General features: G+C 41.1%; 1 protein-coding gene across 2 annotated transcripts in view; it reads right to left on the reverse strand.

The window, feature by feature from the left end:
- Positions 1-22,810, reverse strand: part of nvy (CBFA2/RUNX1 partner transcriptional co-repressor nervy) — a 93,904-nt gene that overhangs the window by 24,698 nt on the left and 46,396 nt on the right. For both annotated transcript variants that reach the window (XM_074106224.1, XM_074106223.1), the window contains exons 3-5: positions 5,164-5,262; positions 4,115-4,269; positions 1,451-1,597 (exon numbers count right to left, since the gene is read on the reverse strand). In XM_074106224.1, the coding sequence (XP_073962325.1) occupies positions 1,451-1,597; positions 4,115-4,269; positions 5,164-5,262 (401 nt within the window). The remainder of the gene's footprint in view (positions 1-1,450; positions 1,598-4,114; positions 4,270-5,163; positions 5,263-22,810) is intronic.

Here is a 22,810-nt window from a genome sequence, read left to right on the forward strand (position 1 = left end):
ATATAATGACCCGGATAACTCACGTCTTAAATCGAGTTTAGCTCGACATGTTTCGGGCTAATCCGTAGCCCTTCGTCTTCGGAGCAACGCGACTCAGCGGCTGCTGCAACACGCGCACCAAGCAAGCAAGCAAGGGCTACACGGATTAGCCCGAAACATGTCGAGCTAAACTCGATTTAAGACGTGAGTTATCCGGGTCATTATATTTAATATGTCTATATTTCTTTCTATCTGTATGTCTATATTTATTTTCTATGTATATATGTCTTTGACCTTAGGGTCTTTAAATTCAAGGTTCGATTCTACTCGCAAAACTAAGCTACTTTTGTTTTGTAACATTTTCTAATAACTTCATAATCATCATCATCATCCCAGCCTATATACGTCCCACTGCTGGGCACAGGCCTCCTCTCAGAAAAAGAGGGCTTGGGCCATAGTTCCCACGCGGGCCCAGTGCGGATTGGGAACTTCACACGCACCATTGAATTGGTTCGCAGGTTTGTGCAGGTTTCCTCACGATGTTTAACTCACGGTGTCTAATAACTTGAATTAAGATAATTTATTGATCCTAAAAGTTTAATCGTTAAATCAGTGTATCGGCCATGGTGGTGTTATCGCTGTCTCTTGGTAAGGGGACCTTTAAATTATATGTGAAATTATTTGACATCTCATAGATTAAAAATTACTTACATTTAACCAGTATGAAAAAAAATGAAATTACCAGTGACCATATTTTTAAGCCCCGACGCAAAAAGAAGGGTGTTATAAGTTTGACCGCTATGTGTGTATGTCTGTGACATTGTAGCTCTTAAACGGGTGAACCGATTTGAATCTATATCTAGCGATGGTTCTTAGACATATTTTATCAAAGTCAGTTCAGCTGTTGCTCAGTTATGCGAGCAGAATCGAACCTTGGATTTAAAGACCCATGGCCAGAGACTCTCCGTATAACGTCAAATAATAAGATGTACAGACAACTTTGGCGCCCGCAGTTGGTGCACGTGTGCTCCCCAGCAGGGCTACTATCATCATCATCATCCCAGCCTATATATCCCACTGCAGGGCACAGGCCTCCCCTCAGAATGAGAGGGCTTGGGCAGTAGTTCCCACGCGGGCCCAGTGCGGATTGGGAACTTCACACACACCATTGAATTGCTTCGCATGTTTGTGCAGGTTTCCTCACGATGTTTTCCTTCACCGTAAAGCTCGTGGTAAATTTCAAATGTAATTCCGCACATGAATTTCGAAAAACTCAGAGGTGCGAGCCGGGGTTTGAACCCACGATCCTCTGCTTGAGAGGCCATAGGTCAAACCACTCGGCCATCACGGCTGGCTACTATACGAAACTCGAAACTCGAAGTTCGTATCGTACTCTATAAGTGTCAGAAGGACCACACGACACGAACTTCGACTTTCGAGTTTCGTAAGCCCTGCAGCTTTCCTCTCTAACCTGTTTGGCTCTCCTGGCTCGGGCGTGGAGATCCCTCTGCGCAACAGGCAGCAGCGCGCGTAGAAACCCCGGCACCGACGCACGCAGGGGGTAGTTGGTGCACTCTTGCACGCCGGCTTGGAACTCCTCGATGGTCACCGTCCCTGACTGGAACATGTGGAAGTTTATCAGGATTTTTTTTACCCAGGTGTCCCACTTCTGGGCAAAGACCTCCCCCTTTTCAGCTATTCGTCCCTGTCGAGATATTAAAGATTTTACATATGTACTGACTTGAAAATACAAAGTGAAATATAGATGCACAGAAAAACCATAAAAATAAGACCAGCACTGGGAATCGAACCCAGGTCCTCGGCATTCCGTACCGCGTACTATGCCGCTACACCACTGCTGGACACAGACATGAATTTCCCCTATGCACCACATATCTCAGCTTGTTTGTTTCTTATTTAGCCACTTAAACAGTGACGCTAGCGACATCTATACCATAGCCCTCATCGAGAAACTTTCGGCACTCTATTGGAACTAACCGCTCACCCGGACAAGAGATATCGTTGTTAAGCAATCAAATTAAGATTGTTTTTTACTTTTACGGTCATCCCGTAAAACCTAAATTGAAAATACAAACTGAAATATAGATGCACAGAAAAAGAGAGAAAAAGGTTATTTTGTGCATCTATATTTCAGTTTGTATTTTCAATTTAGCTTTTACGGGATGACCGTAATAGTAAAAAATTGGACATAAAATAAAAAATACAAAAAGATTCCAAAAAAAACAATCTTAATACCTATGTACTGACTGCGTATGTTAGGTATCCTTCTCATCCCGGGTCATTCGACAATTCCTGCCAAGAGGCCTATCGTTAATGGGCTGAGCTCAGTGCCACAGTGCCTTCAAGAACGAACGTTAGGTTTGTCCCTGTTCGGTCTTTAAAGTGAGCAATCCGATATTTAATTCAATCAACCAGAGGCGTCTTTACCTATAGTGCAAGGTATGCGTTGCACACGGGCGCAGCGGTGTTAGGGGCGCCGGCCACGGCCACTTTAGTACCTATTCCATTTTGACCGCGCGCTTCCTAGATGGCGCTAAACTAATAATTGCACACGGGCGCTACATGGGCTAAAGACGCCGCTGCAATGAACTAAACTAATCAATCCTTAAGTTAATTTAGTTCGTTAGTCTCGGAATGAATAGGAATAATTTCGGTATAAGCAAGAAAAGAAACGAATTAAACTGTAAAGGCAAATATTCATTGGTACTAAAGGCCCGCATGCGGGGTAGGTACGGGAAATTTTTGTTAGTAGAATGCGGCCGTATGCGGGAATCGTTTGCAGTCGATAGAAACGCAAGCGGCATGTTGAATTCTTTTATTTACGCATGCCGTCGCAAACAATGGATGAATTCCATAGAGAGGCAGCAATGAGGGCTATCGTTTTTTGTCTCACTAGATGGCGCACTGTTGCGTGAGGTTTTTAAGTATGGCTTTCAAAGTCTGTTATTACGGGCGTGAAAACAAAGTTTAGATTAAAATCATATTTAATACACCTTAAAATCGTACCATAAAAATATCGAGCACGCCACAGTGTTCCATAGTCTCCGTTTTGTTCGGAAAAAAGGGAGGACAAAGGTTTCCGAAAGACAAAACTGTCTCAAAACACAGACATTCATTGCCCCGGAACGCATATTTGCCATACTTAATTTCAGATATTGCAAAATATTCACAAAATTGTTCTAATTATAAATAAACCCGCGTAGCTCACCCAAAAACTATGAGATTTGACATTTCGGAGACCTCACGCTACACTAGCGCCTCTAGTGGCGAATTCATACGCGATAGCCCTCATTACCGGTGACCTCTAGAGCCTATCTGTTTTTAATATTATCCCCGGTTCTGGGCCACACATTGTATAATGCCCGTATGCTGTATATCGACCGACTTAGCGACTAATGAGAATGAGCCCTAGTAGATAGAGCCGGTAACTTGTCTTGTTTAACCGTAAAACCGAAAAGGCCGCTCAGACGAGGGGGCTTGGGCCTTAGTCCACACCACTAACTACTTTCAAATCAATAATTTCAAAAGGGTTTTCACTTGCCATGCTCGTAAAGTTCGTGTTTATGCTGGATCTAGGCGACATAAAATGACTTTTTATGCTCTAGTGCATAAAGTAAAATCTTCGTCTACGACCAAGCCCATCAGTTGTCAAGAACCACAATCTAAAAATGTTCTATATAGTCTTTTAAATAATTTTTATTTTATGTAAAACTAAGAATCAATCAAATAGATCAATAATACTAAAAAAATGAAATTATATAGCAATGCATGAAAAATAAAAGGTATGCCAAGTAAGTGAACAATTGTTTCCACTGTTGCTATTAAATGTCCTCTCAATCGAAGTGAAAAGCAGAGTGTAAAACTCGAGCATTAAACCCATTTTCTCCTCGACATGTCCACCCTCGCCGTAGCGGCTCGGGTGGCTATATGAACGCCTCGGGTAAAATGGCTCGTTTAATGCTCTTGTTGTACAATCTACTATTGTTGCAGTGCATGTCACCGTCTGTTCTGGGCCTTATCCGTATTGTATAGCGGCAACTCACCGCGAGATTGTACATATGCTAGCGGGTGCGCGCTCCCGCGGCGGGTACTCGTAGGAGGCTGCGGCACTCACCACGAGGTTGTGCACGAGCGTGCGCACGCGCTCGCCCGCGTCGGCGCTGGCGTCGCCCGCGAACTGCAGCAGCGCGGACAGGAAGCGGCGCAGGCGCAGCAGCGCGGGCGCGCGCTCCGGCGGCGGCGACAGCGACTCCGTCGACGACAGCGCCGCTGAACCAATACAAAATACAATACAATACAATACAATACAATACAATAAATCTTTATTGCACGCCAACACAGTAAGCAGTACAGAAAACACAGGTATATACATAGAGATTTCTAAGGTAAGCAATAATAATAATAATAAATAATAAATTCATTTATTTCGGGCAACTTGGCCCATACAATAAATACCTTACAGACTAACATACATAATTATAATCAATATTTAAAACTAATTTGGTGACAAACGGCGTGACCCCGTTGAGTCACCATCCCCGACGTCGCATTCATCTGCGGCATGGTGCCCCGGTACCGCCGGAACACAATAGGCAATAGGCGGCCTTATCGCTTCAGAGCGATCTCTTCCAGGCAACCTTTACAATGGACAAAAGTAAGTAAGCATATGTTTTTGGTATAAATTTAATTTTAATACAAGCTTTTTTTTGCTGACTGTACTTTTTGTTTACTGTGCTTGTATTGTCACTCAAACTACATTTGCATACCGAATTTCAAGTCAATGCCATTAACCATTTAAGAGTTCCGTCCTGTGAAGACGATCCTGGCCGAACTACCATGATGTCACTACCAGATTATTGTATTGTCACGCAATTTACATAAGTATACCAAATTTCATGTCAATCCAACTACTACAACAAGCAAGCGCAACAAGCTTAACTTGCAAGATTTGATTACAGACAGACAGACAGACAACGGCACAGGTGAAACTAAATACGTAAAAGCTTGTAAAAATGCTTTATTTTGCAAGTACTCGTAGGCCGCAAAGGGCCCTTTTACATGTACTATTTTTTTAACCCCAGCGCTTTCGTAAGCCATCATTGCCAAGAAGAATGTTTCGCAGGAAACTTGGCAGAAAGTCAATTTTTTATGGTGTATGTATACCTGTAGTGCCGTTATTCTGTGGGCTCGGAGGGCCGGGCGTGGGGGAGGAGCGGCTCTCTTCTTGTTCTGGTGATCGGTGCTCCTTGCCAGTTGTGGAGGCTGCAACAATAACGTAACTTAACACACACACACACACACACACACAAACATCACGGCTGTATTCCCAAATGGGGTAGGCAGAGCATATGAAACGTCACCGCTTCGGAGCCACTTTTAGCAATTTTAAGGTGCGACCAAATCGCTGCTTTAAAGACGTCACGGTACGGAATCGCAGTGACGCACAGTATGCGCACCGTTCTTTTGCATGCTTTCCACACCGCTGCTTAAAATACGCGGATAAAATATGCTTAAGATACGGGACAAGACTTTTGTTCTGCAGGGCCAGGGGGTTCTTAAACCCTGCATGGCTACTACGAAACTCGAAACTCGAAGTTCGTATCGTACCGCCCCTCTCGCTCTCGTACTAAATAGTTTACACTCCAGTGTCAGAGGGGCCGCACGACACGAACTTCGAGTTTGGAGTTTCGTAGTAGCCCTGCTGACGTTTACGGCACGTCACTGCGATTGTAAATCTGTTTAAAAAAATATATACCTCGCTGAGTTTCTTGCCGGATTCTTCTCAACAGAGATTTTTCCGAACCGGTGGTAGATTTTTTTTGACATTCATAAGTACTTGTTATAGCCTAAATTGAATAAAGATATTTTGACTTTAATTCCGTATTTTGAGCAGCGGTGTGGAGAGCATGCGATAAAAACGGTGCGCATACTATTACGATGCGTCACTGCGATTCCGTGCCGTAGGTTTAAAGTTTGACAAAAACGGTACAATAGTGACAGGTTGCTAGCCTGTCGCCTACGGTATACCTATCCTCAGTCGCCTCTTACGACATCCACGGAAGAAATGGAGAGGTGTAATTCTAACCCGACAAAACACGTAACTTAACATAATCTGGATTTTACTAAGGGATTCCATTATTAACTCTTTCAAGCCAAACAAATCCCTTAATCGAAAAATGGTCTAAAGTGACTTATAATGTTTTTAAAAGATTTATCCAACGATAGGTACCGCACGTATATAGACGATAAAAAAACATCTCACTTTACATACGGTGAAGAAACCTTAATAAAAAAATATTTCACAGTATTCATGACCTAGGTACCTAATATTAATCAAAGAGTCTTAATTCGGCGCTATCTCAGAAGCAAACTCTCACCAAATCTAAAAAGCGGTCGCAAATTAAAATAGGTATTTTGTGGAACTAGAGAGCTAGTCTGCGAGAGACAGAATAAATAAAAGTTCCCAAAGCTAGTGCGAGAGGCGTTCGGCCGACACGCGCCCTCCAGCGCTAGTGCTGTGCCACGACGATAGCGATAAAAAACCGATAAGTTAATAAATCATAATAAACTAAAAACAATTACTTTGCTCACCCGCGACCTAAGTCCGTCCAGTCAAACGACGGCTCGCTAAGTCCGGCAAAGTGACTCATGTTGTAGGCCCGACGGTGTACAACAAGTTGCCCGAGTCAATTACTTCGGCTCCGTCGTTAGACATTTTTAAAAAAAGACTGAAAAACTGGCTTGTCGAGCACACATTCTACACTTTTGATGAGTTCCTTAAATTTCAGCCAACGGCTATTATTTACTGAAATTATTTAATTAATTAGTTCTTAGAATATATTAGATTAATTTAACAAAATGACATGTAATAATGATATTACCAATAAAAGAGTATGAGTATGAGTATGAGTAAGGATAGCTACGTCTATGTAACAAATGTGTGCTCATGCAGTTCCTCCGCGTCCACACTGCAAAAACACACAGATCACACAAACTCAAGTATCCCCACCCCCACATTACACGGACGCATTTCGAACTCAACCAGAGTCCATCAACATGCTAACATTGGTAACAGTAACACCCCAGCGCTGATTTTCAGCCAGCACCATCCCTGACACTCAGAAGACCGCTATACACATAAAATATTCATTCACACTAAGGGTACATTTACGCTGCGTGCGTATTTTGAGCCTTCATGTCGTACTCTACAGTACCACTACCATGAGCTTACAGTGACCGTACTCGATAGCGACGGCGTAAGTTATTTATAGAGGCGCTGTACAATTTTCCATACAAATAATTTACGCCGTCGCTATCGAGTACGGTCACTGTAAACTCATGTTAGTAGTACAGATTATAGGTGCTTACTGCGCATAATGGTTTTCCATCGTACTTCATCGGAAAGTTCATATTTATCGTCCTCTCAATTAGCTTCAGTACACATCGTACACCTGTTTTGACATTTGACACTAAATAATAGAGTCCCATGTACCGTATTAATATGAAAATGTCACTCATTTATACAATAATGAGGGCTATCGCGAATGAATTCGCCGCTAGAGGCGCTAGTGTAGCGTGAGGTCTCCGAAATGTCAAATCTCATAGTTTTTGGGTGAGCTACGCGGGTTTATTTATAATTAGAATAATTTTATGAATATTTTGCAATATCTGAAATTAATTATGGCAAATATGCGTTCCGGGGCAATGAATGTCTGTGTTTTGAGACAGTTTTGTCTTTCGGAAACCTTTGTCCTCCCTTTTTTCCGAACAAAACAGGGACTATGCAACACTGTGGCATGCTCGATATTTATATGGTACGGTTTTAAGGTGTATTAAATATGATTTTAATCTAAACTTTGTTTTCACGCCCGTAATATCAGACTTTCAAAACCATACTTAAAAACCTCACGCAACAGTGCGCCATCTAGTGAGACAAGAAACGATAGCCCTCATTGATTGACACTTCAGGGCAGTCGTATCGACTTTTCACTATATCTGTACGTTTCGTCTATCGATAGCCAAAGTATCGATAGTTGTCTATCGACAAAAGCCCGAGCCCTCGTTATCGAGGGCTGCCGCCGGCAGCCGCCTCGCAATTACCGCGGCACATTGTGCCCGCGCGGAGGTGACACGCACTGCCTGGAGACCCTAACGGCAACCTTGCTGCTTTTAGACACTAGCCATAGCGTAATTTATTATCGTGTTTCTAGATCAAGATTAGGTACATAAACTCAAAATAATCCGCCATTTAAATTCAGACCTTTTAGGAACAGAATGAAGTCTAAATTAAAATGGGATATCATTTTTAGTTTTTTTAAGAGTGCGCTATGTTCTTGAGCCAAAAATGATCATACTATTTTTTTTTTTAATCTTATATTTTAACGAGGCTTCAGTACACCAAAAGTGACTATGCCAGCCTCATGGGGGGCCCTCAGATACATGTTACACAATCTCTTGTGCCGAAACCTAGTCTCTGGATGCGAAGGATGAACTTGTAAATCCGCATCGCTTCTTCTGAAAGTGGATGACTCAGAATCACATTTACACTTCCATTCAACAGATCCATACCATCCAGATACCTGTTTCTGGTATGCTTATTCTAATCACATTCCAGAAGAAAATGAAGGAGGTCTTCAGTCTTATTACAACCTAAACACAAGATCATACTTAATAATCTAATTGTCAAAATTTTATTCACCGTCTTGAATCCAAATAAGTTTTTGTTAACAAAGTATTTTTAATGAAAGCTTATTTTTTGCTGATTGTAGGTAGTTAGGTACTTTAATTGTCATTTAACTTGCACATTATTCAATGCATCGAACAGAAAACGACAAGTAAGACGAGCTTGTCAAAATTAAGACAAATAGCTGCTTGTAAAAATAATAATTTATTGAATCAGGCCAAATCAGGCGTTACTTTGCGGAGGTCCATATCAATGAAATATTATATTATATACTTATACATATTCTTTAGTTCATTGTAAAAATAATGTCAAATTTGAGTTAACCTTGATGAAATAACAGGAAATCGTAACCTTTTCGAACTTTTTTCGTTATTAAACAAAACGTCAAAAATGTATCCCAAAAAAACATCAAATTTGAGCACACCATGATGAAATTACTCAAAAATTACACCCCTATCAAGTTGTTCCGCCAAAAATATCCAATTTTCATAATTTCTTCCACAAAATAATGTTAAGTAATTTTCCTTTGGTGTAACTAGACACGTATAATGAAATTAAAAACATCTCGATATTTTGTTTATTTTATTATGTTTTATTGTAATAACCAGATTTTTTATTTATTGACCCAGCAGACCTACAGCAAAAAGCTACACTTAAAAGTATTTTAACCCAGTTTTAGGAAAAAATACTAGTTATTCAAAGCATCAAAGAAAATTCAAAAGATGGACTCCCGCTTATTCCATGGCCGCCCAAACCATAGACTATTGGGCCGGCCTGTGCAAACTGCGAGATGAGTTACGTGCTAATGCATAGACAAGCGCTGTTTATTTTACGTTATTGGCGCGAAAATCGGGCTAAAGTTGCCAGCTCGATTTAGGGGTTGCTATGTGGAAATAAAATATGTGGCTACGATGTGAGTTTAGGATTTTGCAGTGAGTTTAATGGATTTTTAATATTTTGTAGTTTAGTCAAGTGATAATTGGTCGTTTATTTACGCTCTGATAGTTTCCTTTCAAATTCGTTTTGAATTATCTTTACCACCAATTACAATATGAAATTTTTCTAATTTTTCACGCCAAGGGTTGTGCTAAACTGTTACAGAAATAAGCACAAAGATGGCACAAACTCATTTTTTTTTAAAGAACTAAACCAACAATTCTTTTTCCACATTAAAAAGCGACTTGTGACACTGCATTTTACGTAGATGGCGCTTGGCGAAAAACAATTCGCAAATTTTTTAAATTAGTAATTAACTGTCCATGGGTCACAGTGAATTTAAAGCTTGGGGGTGGTGTAGAGGTACAGCACACACCCCGGACTGGCGAAGACCTATGTTCGATTCCCGGCTCCAGCATTTCTGTCCAGGTCTTTTCAACGCGTTGTATTAATGTATGTTTAATAATATGCCTTTAATCTTTAAGGGCCTACGAACGCCTACGCGCACAGAGCGGGCGCGGGTATAGACTAAATCCGTCGCACGCGCCGCGCGCAATTAACGCTGCAGGGCTACTACGAAACTCGAAACTTGAAGTTCGTATCGTACCGTCCCTCTCGCTCTCGTATTAAATAGTGTAAGTGTCAGAGGGATCGCACGACACGAACTTACGCGTCGGTGCAACGCGACGGAGATACGATACGACAAAATGATACAAATCTGGACCCAGCTTAGCGTAGGCCCTTAGCCTTTAATAATAGCCTTCTACAACTGACATTGAAGCTTAGGGTACCTAAAGGAATTTTACGGTCGACTGTACGTTCAGCCCCGCTGAGTAAACGAACGTGCCCTCGCATGCGGCCGATCACATTTGCACACAATCCGATGTTTTACCGCTAATCGATAGTTCGAGGCTGCGGCGATAGCACAGCACTATTGCCTAACTAAACTCATTTAATATTTGTAGATAAAACGGTAAACATCATCACCCTGTTCTTCATCTATAACCGTCTTACATTCTAACAGCGGCGGCCTTACCCATTGCGAGGCTCCGGGCGGCAGGTCTTTGCGAGGCCCTTTGTCCTTCGTGAAAAGTATGTGATGTGATGCGAAAATATAGTTAAAAAATCTATTTTTTTTTTAATTTGTGTGGGTTGTTGCGCGAGGCCCCTGCAAGAGCGAGACCCCGGGCGATTGCCCTGTTCGCCACCTCCTAAGGCCCCCACTGCATTCTAAGCTTAAAATTGTAATGAAATACCTAAGTTCTTTGTAAATAAAAATTGCAATATAACAAGCTTTTTTGCAGAATGTTCTTTTTGTAGATTGTACCTACTTGCATTGTTGTCCAAACTATACGTACCAACAAGTCGATGCCATTGACCGTTGAGGAGTTCCGTCCTGCAGAGACAATCCCGATTGGACCACCAGGATGTAATACCAGATTATTGCATGGACACCCGATTTACAAATTAGAACCCAACCACTGTGGGGCAAATTCAACTTGTAAGATTTGACCCGCATATACATACACATGATACACACATATTATACCTACATTAGGTATAAGTTAAATATAACCTAACCATCAAAAAGTTAGAAAACTCCCAACTTGGTCACATCAAAGTTCAATATCTCAAAAACGGCTAAAGAAAATAAAAAAACCGCATTCAAATCGGTCCACCTGTTTAAGAGCTACGGTGCCACAAACAGACACAGAGACACACAGACATACATAGCGGTCAAACTTATAACACCCCTCTTTTCGGGTCGGGGGTTAAAAAGCTTGTAAAAGGCTAGGATCGGTCCAGGAGGACAGGCATAAAAATAAGAATTTTCAGTTTCTTATTACTTATTTTTGCTATACGAGTTACCTACCTAAGTTTCTAGGACAACCCGAAGTACCCTATAGATTTTTTAATGACTATATATTTTGACCGCGTCGACTAAGAAGTATAATTTTTTTCACTGCTTCAAGGAAAGATAGATCCCTCCTTGTAATGTTCTTTCTGTGTACCTGTTTTCTGTATCGCTTACTATTTGTGGTGTATAATAAAGAGTCATTGTATTGTATTGTATAGACAAAAAAAAATTGACAACGCAGTACAAAAAAAAAAAAAAAAAAAAGAAAACAGCCTCTAGTTTTTAGAAATGCAACTGCCAGGCCCCTCTTTGCGACGTTACAATAAATGCGAAAGTGTGTGTGTCTGTATGTTTGTCCGTCTTTCACGTCGAAACGGAGCAACGGATCGACTTGATTTTTGGCGTAGAGATAGTGAGAGGGAACTGTTCGCGATAACCGCATTCCACGCGGGCGAAGCCGCGGGCAAAAGCTAGTTTCATCATAATTGTCACGCTTTTTTGTATGAGAAAGTTAACAATTATATCGATTTGTAGCATTTGTAATTTTTGTGGTACAGAGGCCAGGTCAAACCGCGGGTAAAGGCTTGTATCTGAATAAGATTAATAGCGCTCTCAAGCCCTCTCCAGCCGAGAGCCGTCCTCTCGAGATGAGAGGCCGATGTAGGCCGTTATACCTACGCCTGTTGGTACCAGTACCACTGTTTATTATAAAGATACAGGTATTTTCACTTTAAAAGGTTGATGAGTAGTTCCCACGCGGATCCAGAGTGGATAGGGAACTTCACACACACTATTAAATTGCTTCGTATGTTGTACAGGTTTCCCCGCGATGTTTTCCTTCGCCGTAAAGCTTGGTAAATTGTAATTTCGCACATGAATTACGAAAAAGTTAGAGATGAAAGCCCGGGTTTGAACCCACGATCCTTTGCTTGAGTGAGACATAGGACAAACCACAGGTCACCACGCGCATGCTTACGTAAGTGGCAAATGTTATAAGTCCCCCATCACTTGCACCCAAACTGAGCGTTAGATAACGGGGTTTAGTTATAACAAAGACCATATATACTTAATACTACTACCATACATACTTGTTGGGGGAGGCCTATGTCCAGCAGTGGACGTCTTTCGGCTGACATGATGATATACTTAATAAGGACGTACGATATCCATACTGAGAATCGTACGCCGCTAATTAGTATCTTTATCGCTAAGAGTACCAATTCGATCTAAAGTTGTAATTTTCCGCATTCCAATATAGGTAAGTACTGTTTGTTGCCCTGCAGCCCAGGATCTTATCGACCAGATAAAATCATTATTAAATAAATATTTATTACAACAAACAAATATCATTAGACAATAATTCTGCCCAATGAGGGCTATCGTTTTTTGTCTCACTAGATGGCGCACTGAGGTTTTTAAGTATGGCTTTCAAAGTCTGTTATTACGGGCGTGAAAACAAAGTTTAGATTAAAATCATATTTAATGCACCTTAAAAACGTACCATAAAAATATCGAGCATGCCACAGTGTTGCATAGTCCCCGTTTTGTTCGGAAAAAAGGGAGGACAAAGGTTTCCGAAAGACAAAACTGTCTCAAAACACAGACATTCATTGCCCCGGAACGCATATTTGCCATAATTAATTTCAGATATTGCAAAATATTTACAAAATTATTCTAATTATAAATAAACCCGCGTAGCTCACCCAAAAACTATGAGATTTGACATTTCGAAGACCTCACGCTACACTAGCGCCTCTAGTGGCGTAGTCATACGCGATAGCCCTCATTGACTTAGTCCCAAACTAAGCAAAACTGTTATAGGTACTAGACAACAGATAACCATACTTATCTATATAGATAAATATATACTTATTATATACATATTAAACGTCCAAAACCCGAGAACAAACATTGGTATTATTCATACAAATATCTGACCCGACCGGGGATCGAATCTCGGACCTCAAGCTTCCCAGTCAGGCTCTCTAACCACTTGGCTATCCGGCCGTTAACTACAAATATTTTACCCACTATATTCAGAGTGGAAGAATCGATCGTTTTCTTTTGAAGTCGACTGTACCCTGCGCCTCGCTTCGGCGGTGGAATGAAACGTCACCAGCAGCCGCGGTAAGTGCTGGCTAGTGGTGTCCTAATGTACTCGTAAACACTGTTATCGATATCGAAATACATGTTGTTAAAAAAAAATCCTGTACTATAATTAACCCGCTGTAAGGCTACTGACTAATGCGATACAAGTGAAAAAAACATTGAGATTCGAAAATAAAAACAATATAGTACAGGTTTTTTTAACACCATGTAAGTACCTAGAGAAAGAAAGTTTTTATATCTGCACTAGCTGTTGCGAGCGATTTTGTGAAGAATTCTTTTACCGCATGCGCGCGGGCACTACTAATAAAATTATCTTATGTTGTTTCGGTGTCTCAAGCTATCTCCAAAGTACAAACCAAATTGCATCATGATCGGTTTAATACCTATTAGGTATAGAGTTCCAGCTTAATTTCAATATACCTTGTATATCCACGCAGAAGCGAAAAAATCTCATCTATAATCATTGTCTATAGAATAACGTTTTCTCCTTTTAGACTTAGGAGGATGGTAACGTGTAAAGCATCCGCCACGCGTTGCTGTCAAAAAACAAACACTGGGTCAGCTATTGCTAGATATTGTTCTACTTTTGCAGGTGGTAGGACCTTGTGCAAGGTCCGCCCGGATTGCTACCACCATCTTGCTCGCTAATCCTGCCATGAAGCAGCAGTGCTTGCATTGTTGTGTTTCGGCGTGGAGAGTAAGACAGCCGGTGAAATTACTGGCACATGAGGTATCCCATCTTAGGCCTCTAGGTTGGCAACGCGTCTGTAATACCCCTGGTGTTGCAGATGTTTATGGGCGGTGGTGATTTCTTACCATCAGGAGACCCACTTGCTTGTTTGCCATCCAGTCGAATTAAAAAAAAAAAAAAAAAAAACTTGTGCTACTGGTGGCCTTCGAAATTCTATCGATATCAATTTGTCCCCGCACTGTGGCGTGGTGTCGCGGACACTCGCCGACAAAAACACGACGGCCGCACTCGCAGTCAAACGCAGTTAATGGGGTGTCATCGCACGTGGCCGACTGTACTCGCTACGTATATGGTATAGGGAATTAGATGTCTATTGTCTTAGATTTCGAGGTTGAAAATCATTGAATTAGGGAGGATTCGATTGAAAGGATCACTTCGTTGTTCGTCTGTTTCTATGATTCACGTAGAGATATCAAATGGTCAAACTTTCTATCCCTTGGGACAGTGAAAAAATTGAAAAAGTAAGAAAAATGAAAATTGAACTTCGTAGTCAAAAGAAACGGTGAAAAAGATGTTTCCATACAAATTGCCGCAATCAAAGCCGGGGGAAAAAAGTCTGAAAGGTTAGCAGACAGCACATAATGTGAAAAATTTATATATTTTTTAAGGTATCAAATAGGTGTGGTTTTTTTATATACAGGCTGGCTCATTTAGATCGGTCATTTTTGGAAAGTCTGCAACTATAAGACGTACGAAGATCTGTTCTTAGGAACCAGTCATCGATTTTATTAACAAGAAACACTGCATTCATACATTTAAAAAAAACTTGTATTCGCTTTCAAAAATAAAACTTACATTATCCATACTAATAACCATGCCGCATCCGCTCGCCCGGCCGGCTACACGTTTGACAAAATCAGAATGCCTCGTACCACGCGACTCAGTTTCGACAGCCGTATATCCGAGACGTTATCCTGATACTTATCAACTTTCGGCGAAAATATTTTAGCACACATGCAAGTTCTGTGCCTTTAGCTGAGGATACAACGAGGGTCAATCAACTTTATGTTGCCTTGGTAACGTCTTCTGCGTCTCCCTAAAAGTTGGAAGTTGTGACAGTTTTAAGGCAATTCCTTTATGGCTCATCTCCTATCTGTGCTAATAGTATAAATTTAACAATAAAATTTAATTTTGTATTTTTATAACAAAAAAAAATTTGGTAAAAGTGGCTCCGAAGCGGTAACGTTTTGTGTGCTCTGACTACTCTATTTGGGAATACGACGTGATGTTTGTGTGTGTATTCATAACTCTGATGTCTCCTCAGTTACAGAATAGAATAACAACAAATAAAAAAAATATTGACCCGTATATCTGGTAGGTTTCATGCTCGAAGGGATAAAGAACGGACGGACAAAATTACTATTATTGGTAGGCGATAATGATACGCCCGACTGACAGCGGTTGAATAATAGAAGTGACAACTTGGACGTTAAGTTACTAGATACTTTATTACAGTGTTTTTCAACGGGCGGGTCGCGACCGCCGGAGGGTCGTGAAGCCTCTTTAGGTCGCGAAACCCCTATTAGTTGCTGGGAAACCTACTTCAGTAAAAACAAACAATAAATTAAAAGAATATTTTGAAGGAAAATGTTTACTAAAGGACAATCATTTGTATCAAATTTACAAAAAAAAAACTTATAAGATCTCTTTGTTGTGTTTGTATGTTTGTGTGTGTGTTCGTCTTTCACGCCGTAACGACGTCGACGTGATTTTTGGCATAGAGATAATTTATGGGCCCCAGAGTGACATTGGCTACTTTTTATCCCGGAAAAATGCACAGTTCCCGTGGGAACAGCGCGCGATAACCGAATACCAGGCGGGCGGAGCCGCGCGCAAAAGCTAGTGTTAATTTATAATTATTAATGGAAAGTCTAATTCAGTGTCCCAGTTTACATCGTAACGTAATCGATGTCCATCGACAACCATTGGGTCAGCAAACAACATTAATTATATAGAGCCCCGTGGGACCGCGCAGCTGGTGACGGCGCGATTGTATTTTACAGTTAAACTTATTTGGTTAAATAAATAGAACATAATATTCCAGTATCCATCATCGCATTATATTTATATATATTTTTATTTCGATTTTAATCCCGAAACGTCACGCGTCCTTCATAATTGTGTTAAAAAAGATAAGCAATGTCAAATATTAGGATTCCAATAATTGTAATCGATCAATCAATCAACTACATAATTTATTCTATGATTATTAGTTATTACCTAAGGATTGGATGAAGTATAAAAATATTTAAAGTAAATAATTTATTTTGGCTCCATAAGTACCACCACCTTACAATAATAAAATAGATAAGACTAAAACTAGCACTAAAACTAAGTTACTTGGTGACACGACAGGATACCAAAAAGGGAATTACAAAATTTATGTTGTTTCACAGTTGTGTTAGTGTGTATGTATGTAAATACTTTATTGTACATCATCCCAGCCTATATACGTCCCACTGCTGGGCACAGGCCTCCTCTCAGAACAAGAGGGCTTGGGCCATAGTTCCCACGCGGGCCCAGTGCGGATTGGGAACTTCACACACACCATTGAATTGCTTCGCAGATTTGTGCAGGTTTCCTCACGATGTTTTCCTTCACCGCAAAGCTCGTGGTAAATTTCAAATGTAATTCCTACATGAATTTCGAAAAACTCAGAGGTGCGAGCCGGGGTTTGAACCCACGACCCTCTGCTTGAGAGGCGATAGGTCAAACCACTAAGCCACCACGGCTTTTTCTTATTGTATATAAAACACAAAAATAATACAAAAAGAAAACAACAAAACAAAAGAGTACAAAGGCGAACTTATCCCTAAAAGGGATCTTTTCAAGCTAACCTAAACAGGAGAGGAAAACTTAAAGATAGGCGAACAGTAATTTATGCACAGTGAGAAGAAAGGAATAGGTATATAACATATAAATAAAAACACTTAATAAACAACAATTAGTATATATACGAGTATATAGTTAGTGTCATTTAATAATACATTATATCCCATGGGCAAAGCCATGTAGCACGGAGAACAGATGGCCATTGCGGCCGAAAAGTTCTCGAATGGAGACAAGGGAACGACAAGCGCAGCGTAGCGTAGGACGTCCACCAACGGGATGAACGGAAGACCTGGTTAAAGCCGCAGGTCACGTTGGATGCAGGCCACTTCCAACCGAAGCAACTAGAGGTCTATGGGGGGTTTATACCCAACAATGGACATCATAGGCTGATAATGATGATGGTGATGATGATTGACGCCATCTTATTTGAAGTATACCAAACACTACCCCTGTATATCCTTCGCCTTTGCATATTATTTTACAATGTTATTTCTGAATATCTAGTTCCCCCTGGCAAAACTAAACAATTGTAGCCTGAAGCACGTCATACATCTATATGTACGAGTATAGTCGTTGCGATGTCACGGTGCGTGACATGCTAGATGAGGCACCAAGTGCACTTGAATACTGTCCTATCCTACTATGATTATAATGTGAAAGGTTTTATGTGCGTGCAATGTATGCATAGCCTGTGGGCAAACTACACGCAGAAGCAGTATAACGCTCTGCGTATTCAATATAATAACGCGTTCAGGATGCTGATGGGGCTACCGCGATTCTGCAGCGCTTCGGGGATGTTCGCGGAGGCGCGCGTGGACTGTTTTTACGCCATAATGCGTAAACGATGCGCATCTCTGGCCAGCAGAGTCAGGGCTAGCGCCAACAGTGTCCTGCGCATGATAGCAGACAGACTGGATTGCCTGTACGTTAACCACTGCTGTCAACTACACTTGCGGCGCAATACCTGAATGTTGTGTTAGTGATGTTTTGTTATGTATTGTTTGTAGTTGTCCTTCTGTATGTTTTAACTAACACTAGCATAAGTTCTATTCAATTGTATTACTAACTCAATGATCCAAGTTGGTCGAAAAATAAATTATTATTATTATTATATGTAATTCCTTCACATTCAGACGGCCGGTCATTTCCAAGATTTATGGTATGTGTTAAGAAATCAGTATACTATAGGTAGGTATATACGTCTCTATTTTCTGGAAAATTCAAAATTCCTTGTAAAGTTCATTCTCAGGAATGTTCAAGTATTGTAAATAATTTGATTACTTAGATGAATTAAAAATATATAATGTCGTTTTAAACTTTCGTGATGTTCACTCATAATCAAAATACCACCACGTCGAGGTAAATATTACTCGTGTGTGTTAGCGTGATAAGTCCCGTTGGTGGTATTTTGACTAAAAATATGTATGCATTCAAAATAATTTTCATATGTGTTCCGAAATATGAAATCGTAAATCAGTCATTACTCCGCTTTCGGTATGAAGCTGGTATCATACATGTTAGAAATAGCTGCCCTAATCAACACGTTCTGTTCATCTTTGTCCAGAGGGTAGAGTCGCGTTGAACTAGAGATTAGTATGTATTATTTAATAGTAACTAAATCTGCCTTACTAATTATAAATTAAGTGCTCAGTCTGAAATAATAACGGATACTTAGTGACTTCGCGTCAGAGTAGGAGCTTCTCTTCTTTAACTTAAGAGTTACACTCTTGCCGGTGGAGCATCTTCCACTCCACTCATCCCTCCTTTGAGCCATCCTGCTTGAACTCTTGATACGATGCGACGCAAACCTTCTGCCTTATTTGATCAAAGAAGCTGTAGCTATCATTTTTCCGCCTAGCGTCTTAAAGCTGCAGCTCCACTTAGGCGGAGACGAGCGGAGTGGAGAGAAGACGTGCAGGGGTCGACCAACCCTACACGTCTGATGATAGTGAGGCGGAGACGAGATGTAGATTCAACAAATGTTTGGTCGATCCCTACCCGTCTCCTCTCCGCTCCGCTCGTCTCCGCCTCAGTGGAGCCGCAGCTTTAGTACTGTTCGCATATCTTTAAGTTTTCCTTTCCTGTTTAGGTTAGCTTGAAAAGATCCCTTTTAGGGATAAGCTCGCCTTTGTACTCTTTTTGTTTTGTTGTTTTCTTTTGTATTATTTTTGTGTTTTATGTACTGTAGGAACTAGGCTGTATACCGCTGGCAGGTGGTAAAACTGACCACCTGGCAGGTTAGATTAACCTAGTTTTGTATAAAAGGATAGGATTTTTTTATATTGAATGTTTCTAGAATTTAACTTTAAAACCGATTGACAGCGGTATACATGCCGGGAGCGCAGATTGCTCCCGATAGCCTAAGCGGCTGGTGCCATTCTATGTAAATGTATTTATAAGTTCTAAAATAAAATATAATTAATTAAAGTTTAAAGATACTATTTATTTCATAACAGTTTAGAGTCACGCGCGTTGATCCCCAGTACCTAAGCTTTTACCAAGTTACAGTCCCCACAGTACAATAAAGTATTTACATACATACATAACATAGATACATACAAGTACCGAGTAGGAGAGTGGTGTCTTTTTGTTTAAGAAATCTATAAGTATCTATAAGAAAACGGTCATTCATTCGAAGATGGGTATTCTTAGAGAAGACTACTAGAAGTAACCAATATTTTCTTGTTATAATGTAGTCTAGCTTGTTCTTCGGCTGCAGTTAAGGAGGGCTAAGGGAGGGAGGCTAACAATGCACGTGTATCGTGTCACTGGCACTGGTCTGCGTGGGCGCAAAAGGTAGTGCTCGATGGTTCGTAGCAATGCTACGAAGTCTTAGTTTCTACGCTACGAAACTTCGTAGCATCCATCGCTGTCGTAGAGGCTTTGATTTGGCTTGATTGGTTGAATTTAAAATTGCCCAACCAGCAAAAAAGTCTTGGATTGCGCACTTTATGAGAGTGGTGGGCTTATAGCGCTCTTATAATTTTTGGAAGATGTTACTGCTCTTATATTAGCCTTAGATAAGCTAGTACAGACTCAAGTACTCTCTATCTTATAACCTAGTCTCATATATGTATATAAGCTCATTTTATAATACTACTAGCTGGCCCGCAAACTTCGTTCTGCCTTAAAATCAATTTATATTGTGTTACCTTATTAGCCATGTACTTTTTTTTATAGTGAGGAATCAATGCGAGCACGCAAGCGAGGGAGCAAGCATGCATGCAAGCCAGTATGCAAGTAACCATGCACGCATGCGAGCATGCAAGCAAGCATGCAACCAAGTATGCAAGCAAGTATGTATGCAAGTAACAATGCATGCAAGCGAGCACGCAATGAAGCATGTATTCAAGCAAGCATGCAAGCAAGCATGCAAGCAAGCATGCAAGCAAGCATGCAAGCAAGCATGCAAGCAAGCATGCACGCTAGCGAACATGGAGGCATGTTACCAAGCATGCATGCAAGCAAGCTTGGAAGCAGGCATGCAAGCTTGGAAGCAGGCATGCAAGCATGCAAGAAAGCATGCACGCTAGCGAACATGGAAGCATGTAACCAAGCAAGCATGCACGCTAGCGAACATGGAAGCATGTAACCAAGCATGCATGCAAGCAAGCATGCAAGCAAGCATGCACGCTAGCGAACATGGAAGCATGTAACCAATCATGCAAGCAGGCATGCAAGAATGCAAGCAAGCATGCAAGCATGCACGCTAGCGAACATGGAGGCATGTTACCAAGCATGCATGCAAGCAAGCATGCAAGAAAGCATGCACGCTAGCAAACATGGAAGCATGTAACCAAGCATGCAAGCAGGCATGCAAGAATGCAAGCAAGCATGCAAGCAAGCTTGGAAGCAGGCATGCAAGCATGCAAGCAAGCATGCAAGAAAGCATGCACGCTAGCGAATATGGAAGTATGTAACCAAGCATGCATGCAAGCAAGCATGCACGCTAGCGAACATGGAAGCATGTAACCAATCATGCAAGCAGGCATGCAAGAATGCAAGCAAGCATGCAAGCAAGCATGCACGCTAGCGAACATGGAGGCATGTTACCAAGCATGCAAGCAGGCAAGCAAGCATGCAAGCAAGCATGCACGCTAGCGAACATGGAGGCATGTTACCAAGCATGCATGCAAGCAAGCATGCAAGAAAGCATGCACGCTAGCGAACATGGAAGCATGGAACCAAGCATGCAAGCAAGCATGCAAGAATGCAAGCAAGCATGCACGCTAGCGAACATGGAAGCGTGTAACCAAGCTTGCATGCTAGCAAGCATGCAAGCCAGCATGCAAGAAAGCAAGCAAGCGAGTATGCAAGCAAGCAAGCAAGCATGCTAGCTGGCATGCAAGCAAGCATGCAAGAAAGCAAGCAAGCGAGTATGCAAGCAAGCAAGCAAGCATGCAAGCGAGCATGGAAGCAAGCAAGTCTACAGAAATCTAGGCTATCTACACTAAATATAATGATGTAGAAAACTTATCTGTTATAATTAAATTCTGGTGATGATGCCGCATATGATGAAATTATTAATTTTCACTACCTAATATATCAGAACAGATTTTTTTGGGTACTTTAAATATATATAATATATATATTAATTTCACCAATGGTATTAATTTCACTTTGCCATTTGCGCAACACAATCCAGCAGCTTCATTTTTGTACTTCAATGCCTTACAATGTGGGCAAACTGAGTTCATAGATCCAATAGCAACGCATTGGTAGGCACTGTAGTCAATTGTAACATTGTAATTTAAAGCAGCTCGATTAAAACTTACAACATTATTAGCTGCATTCAGCTCATTACGCTCTGCACGGGTTTGTGCTATCCGAATCCTTTCAATTTCATTTCGCTCTTGACGTTGCTGGGCTGTTCGATTACTCTGATAATTAGCTTGGTTTGTAGCATTTCGAGTTCTTCGACCCAAATTGCTTCGCCCTCGTCTTATAGGTGGCATGAGTCATCATGTCAGCCGAAAGACGTCCACTGCTGGACATAGGCCTCCCCCAAGGCTCTCCACTCAGACCGGTCTTGTGCTTTCCGCATCCACCGCGATCCCGCGATCTTAACCAAGTCGTCGCTCCATCTTGTTGGAGGCCTACCGACAGCTCGTCTCCCGGTCCGCGGATGCGGTGGTGGCATGAGTATAAATAGATTAAATCAAAACACAAAATAAATCAACCAGTCAATGTAAATTGAGGAACGTAAACAAATTTGTTTTTAAATAATTTATTGAATCAGGCGTTACTTTGCGGAGGTCCATATCAATGAACTAAAATAATTTCCTTGCTCACCCGCGACCTAACGATAGCTAAGCTTATGCAAAATATGCGTGTTCATGCAGTTCCTCCACCTCCACACTGTAAGAACACACACAAATCACACAAACCCATCCATCACCACCACCACACTACACTCGTAAGGTCGCGGGTGAGCAAGGAAATTATTTTAGTTCATTTAAATTTGTTTTTGTTATTATTTAGTAGGTAGTATTAAGGTACTCGTCATAAAACTCATTTACTCGGCAATCTTCGTTCCACTTTAAACCAAAAAGTAGTGTACGAAAAAAAATGGAAGAAAACGTCCCTATTTCAGACACTATAGGTCCAAACATCTTCCAGCCAAGCAAGCAAGCATGCAAAT

The sequence above is a fragment of the Choristoneura fumiferana genome, chromosome 24, assembly GCF_025370935.1.
Source record: "Choristoneura fumiferana chromosome 24, NRCan_CFum_1, whole genome shotgun sequence".
In the NCBI taxonomy this organism is placed as follows: Eukaryota; Metazoa; Arthropoda; class Insecta; order Lepidoptera; family Tortricidae; genus Choristoneura; species Choristoneura fumiferana.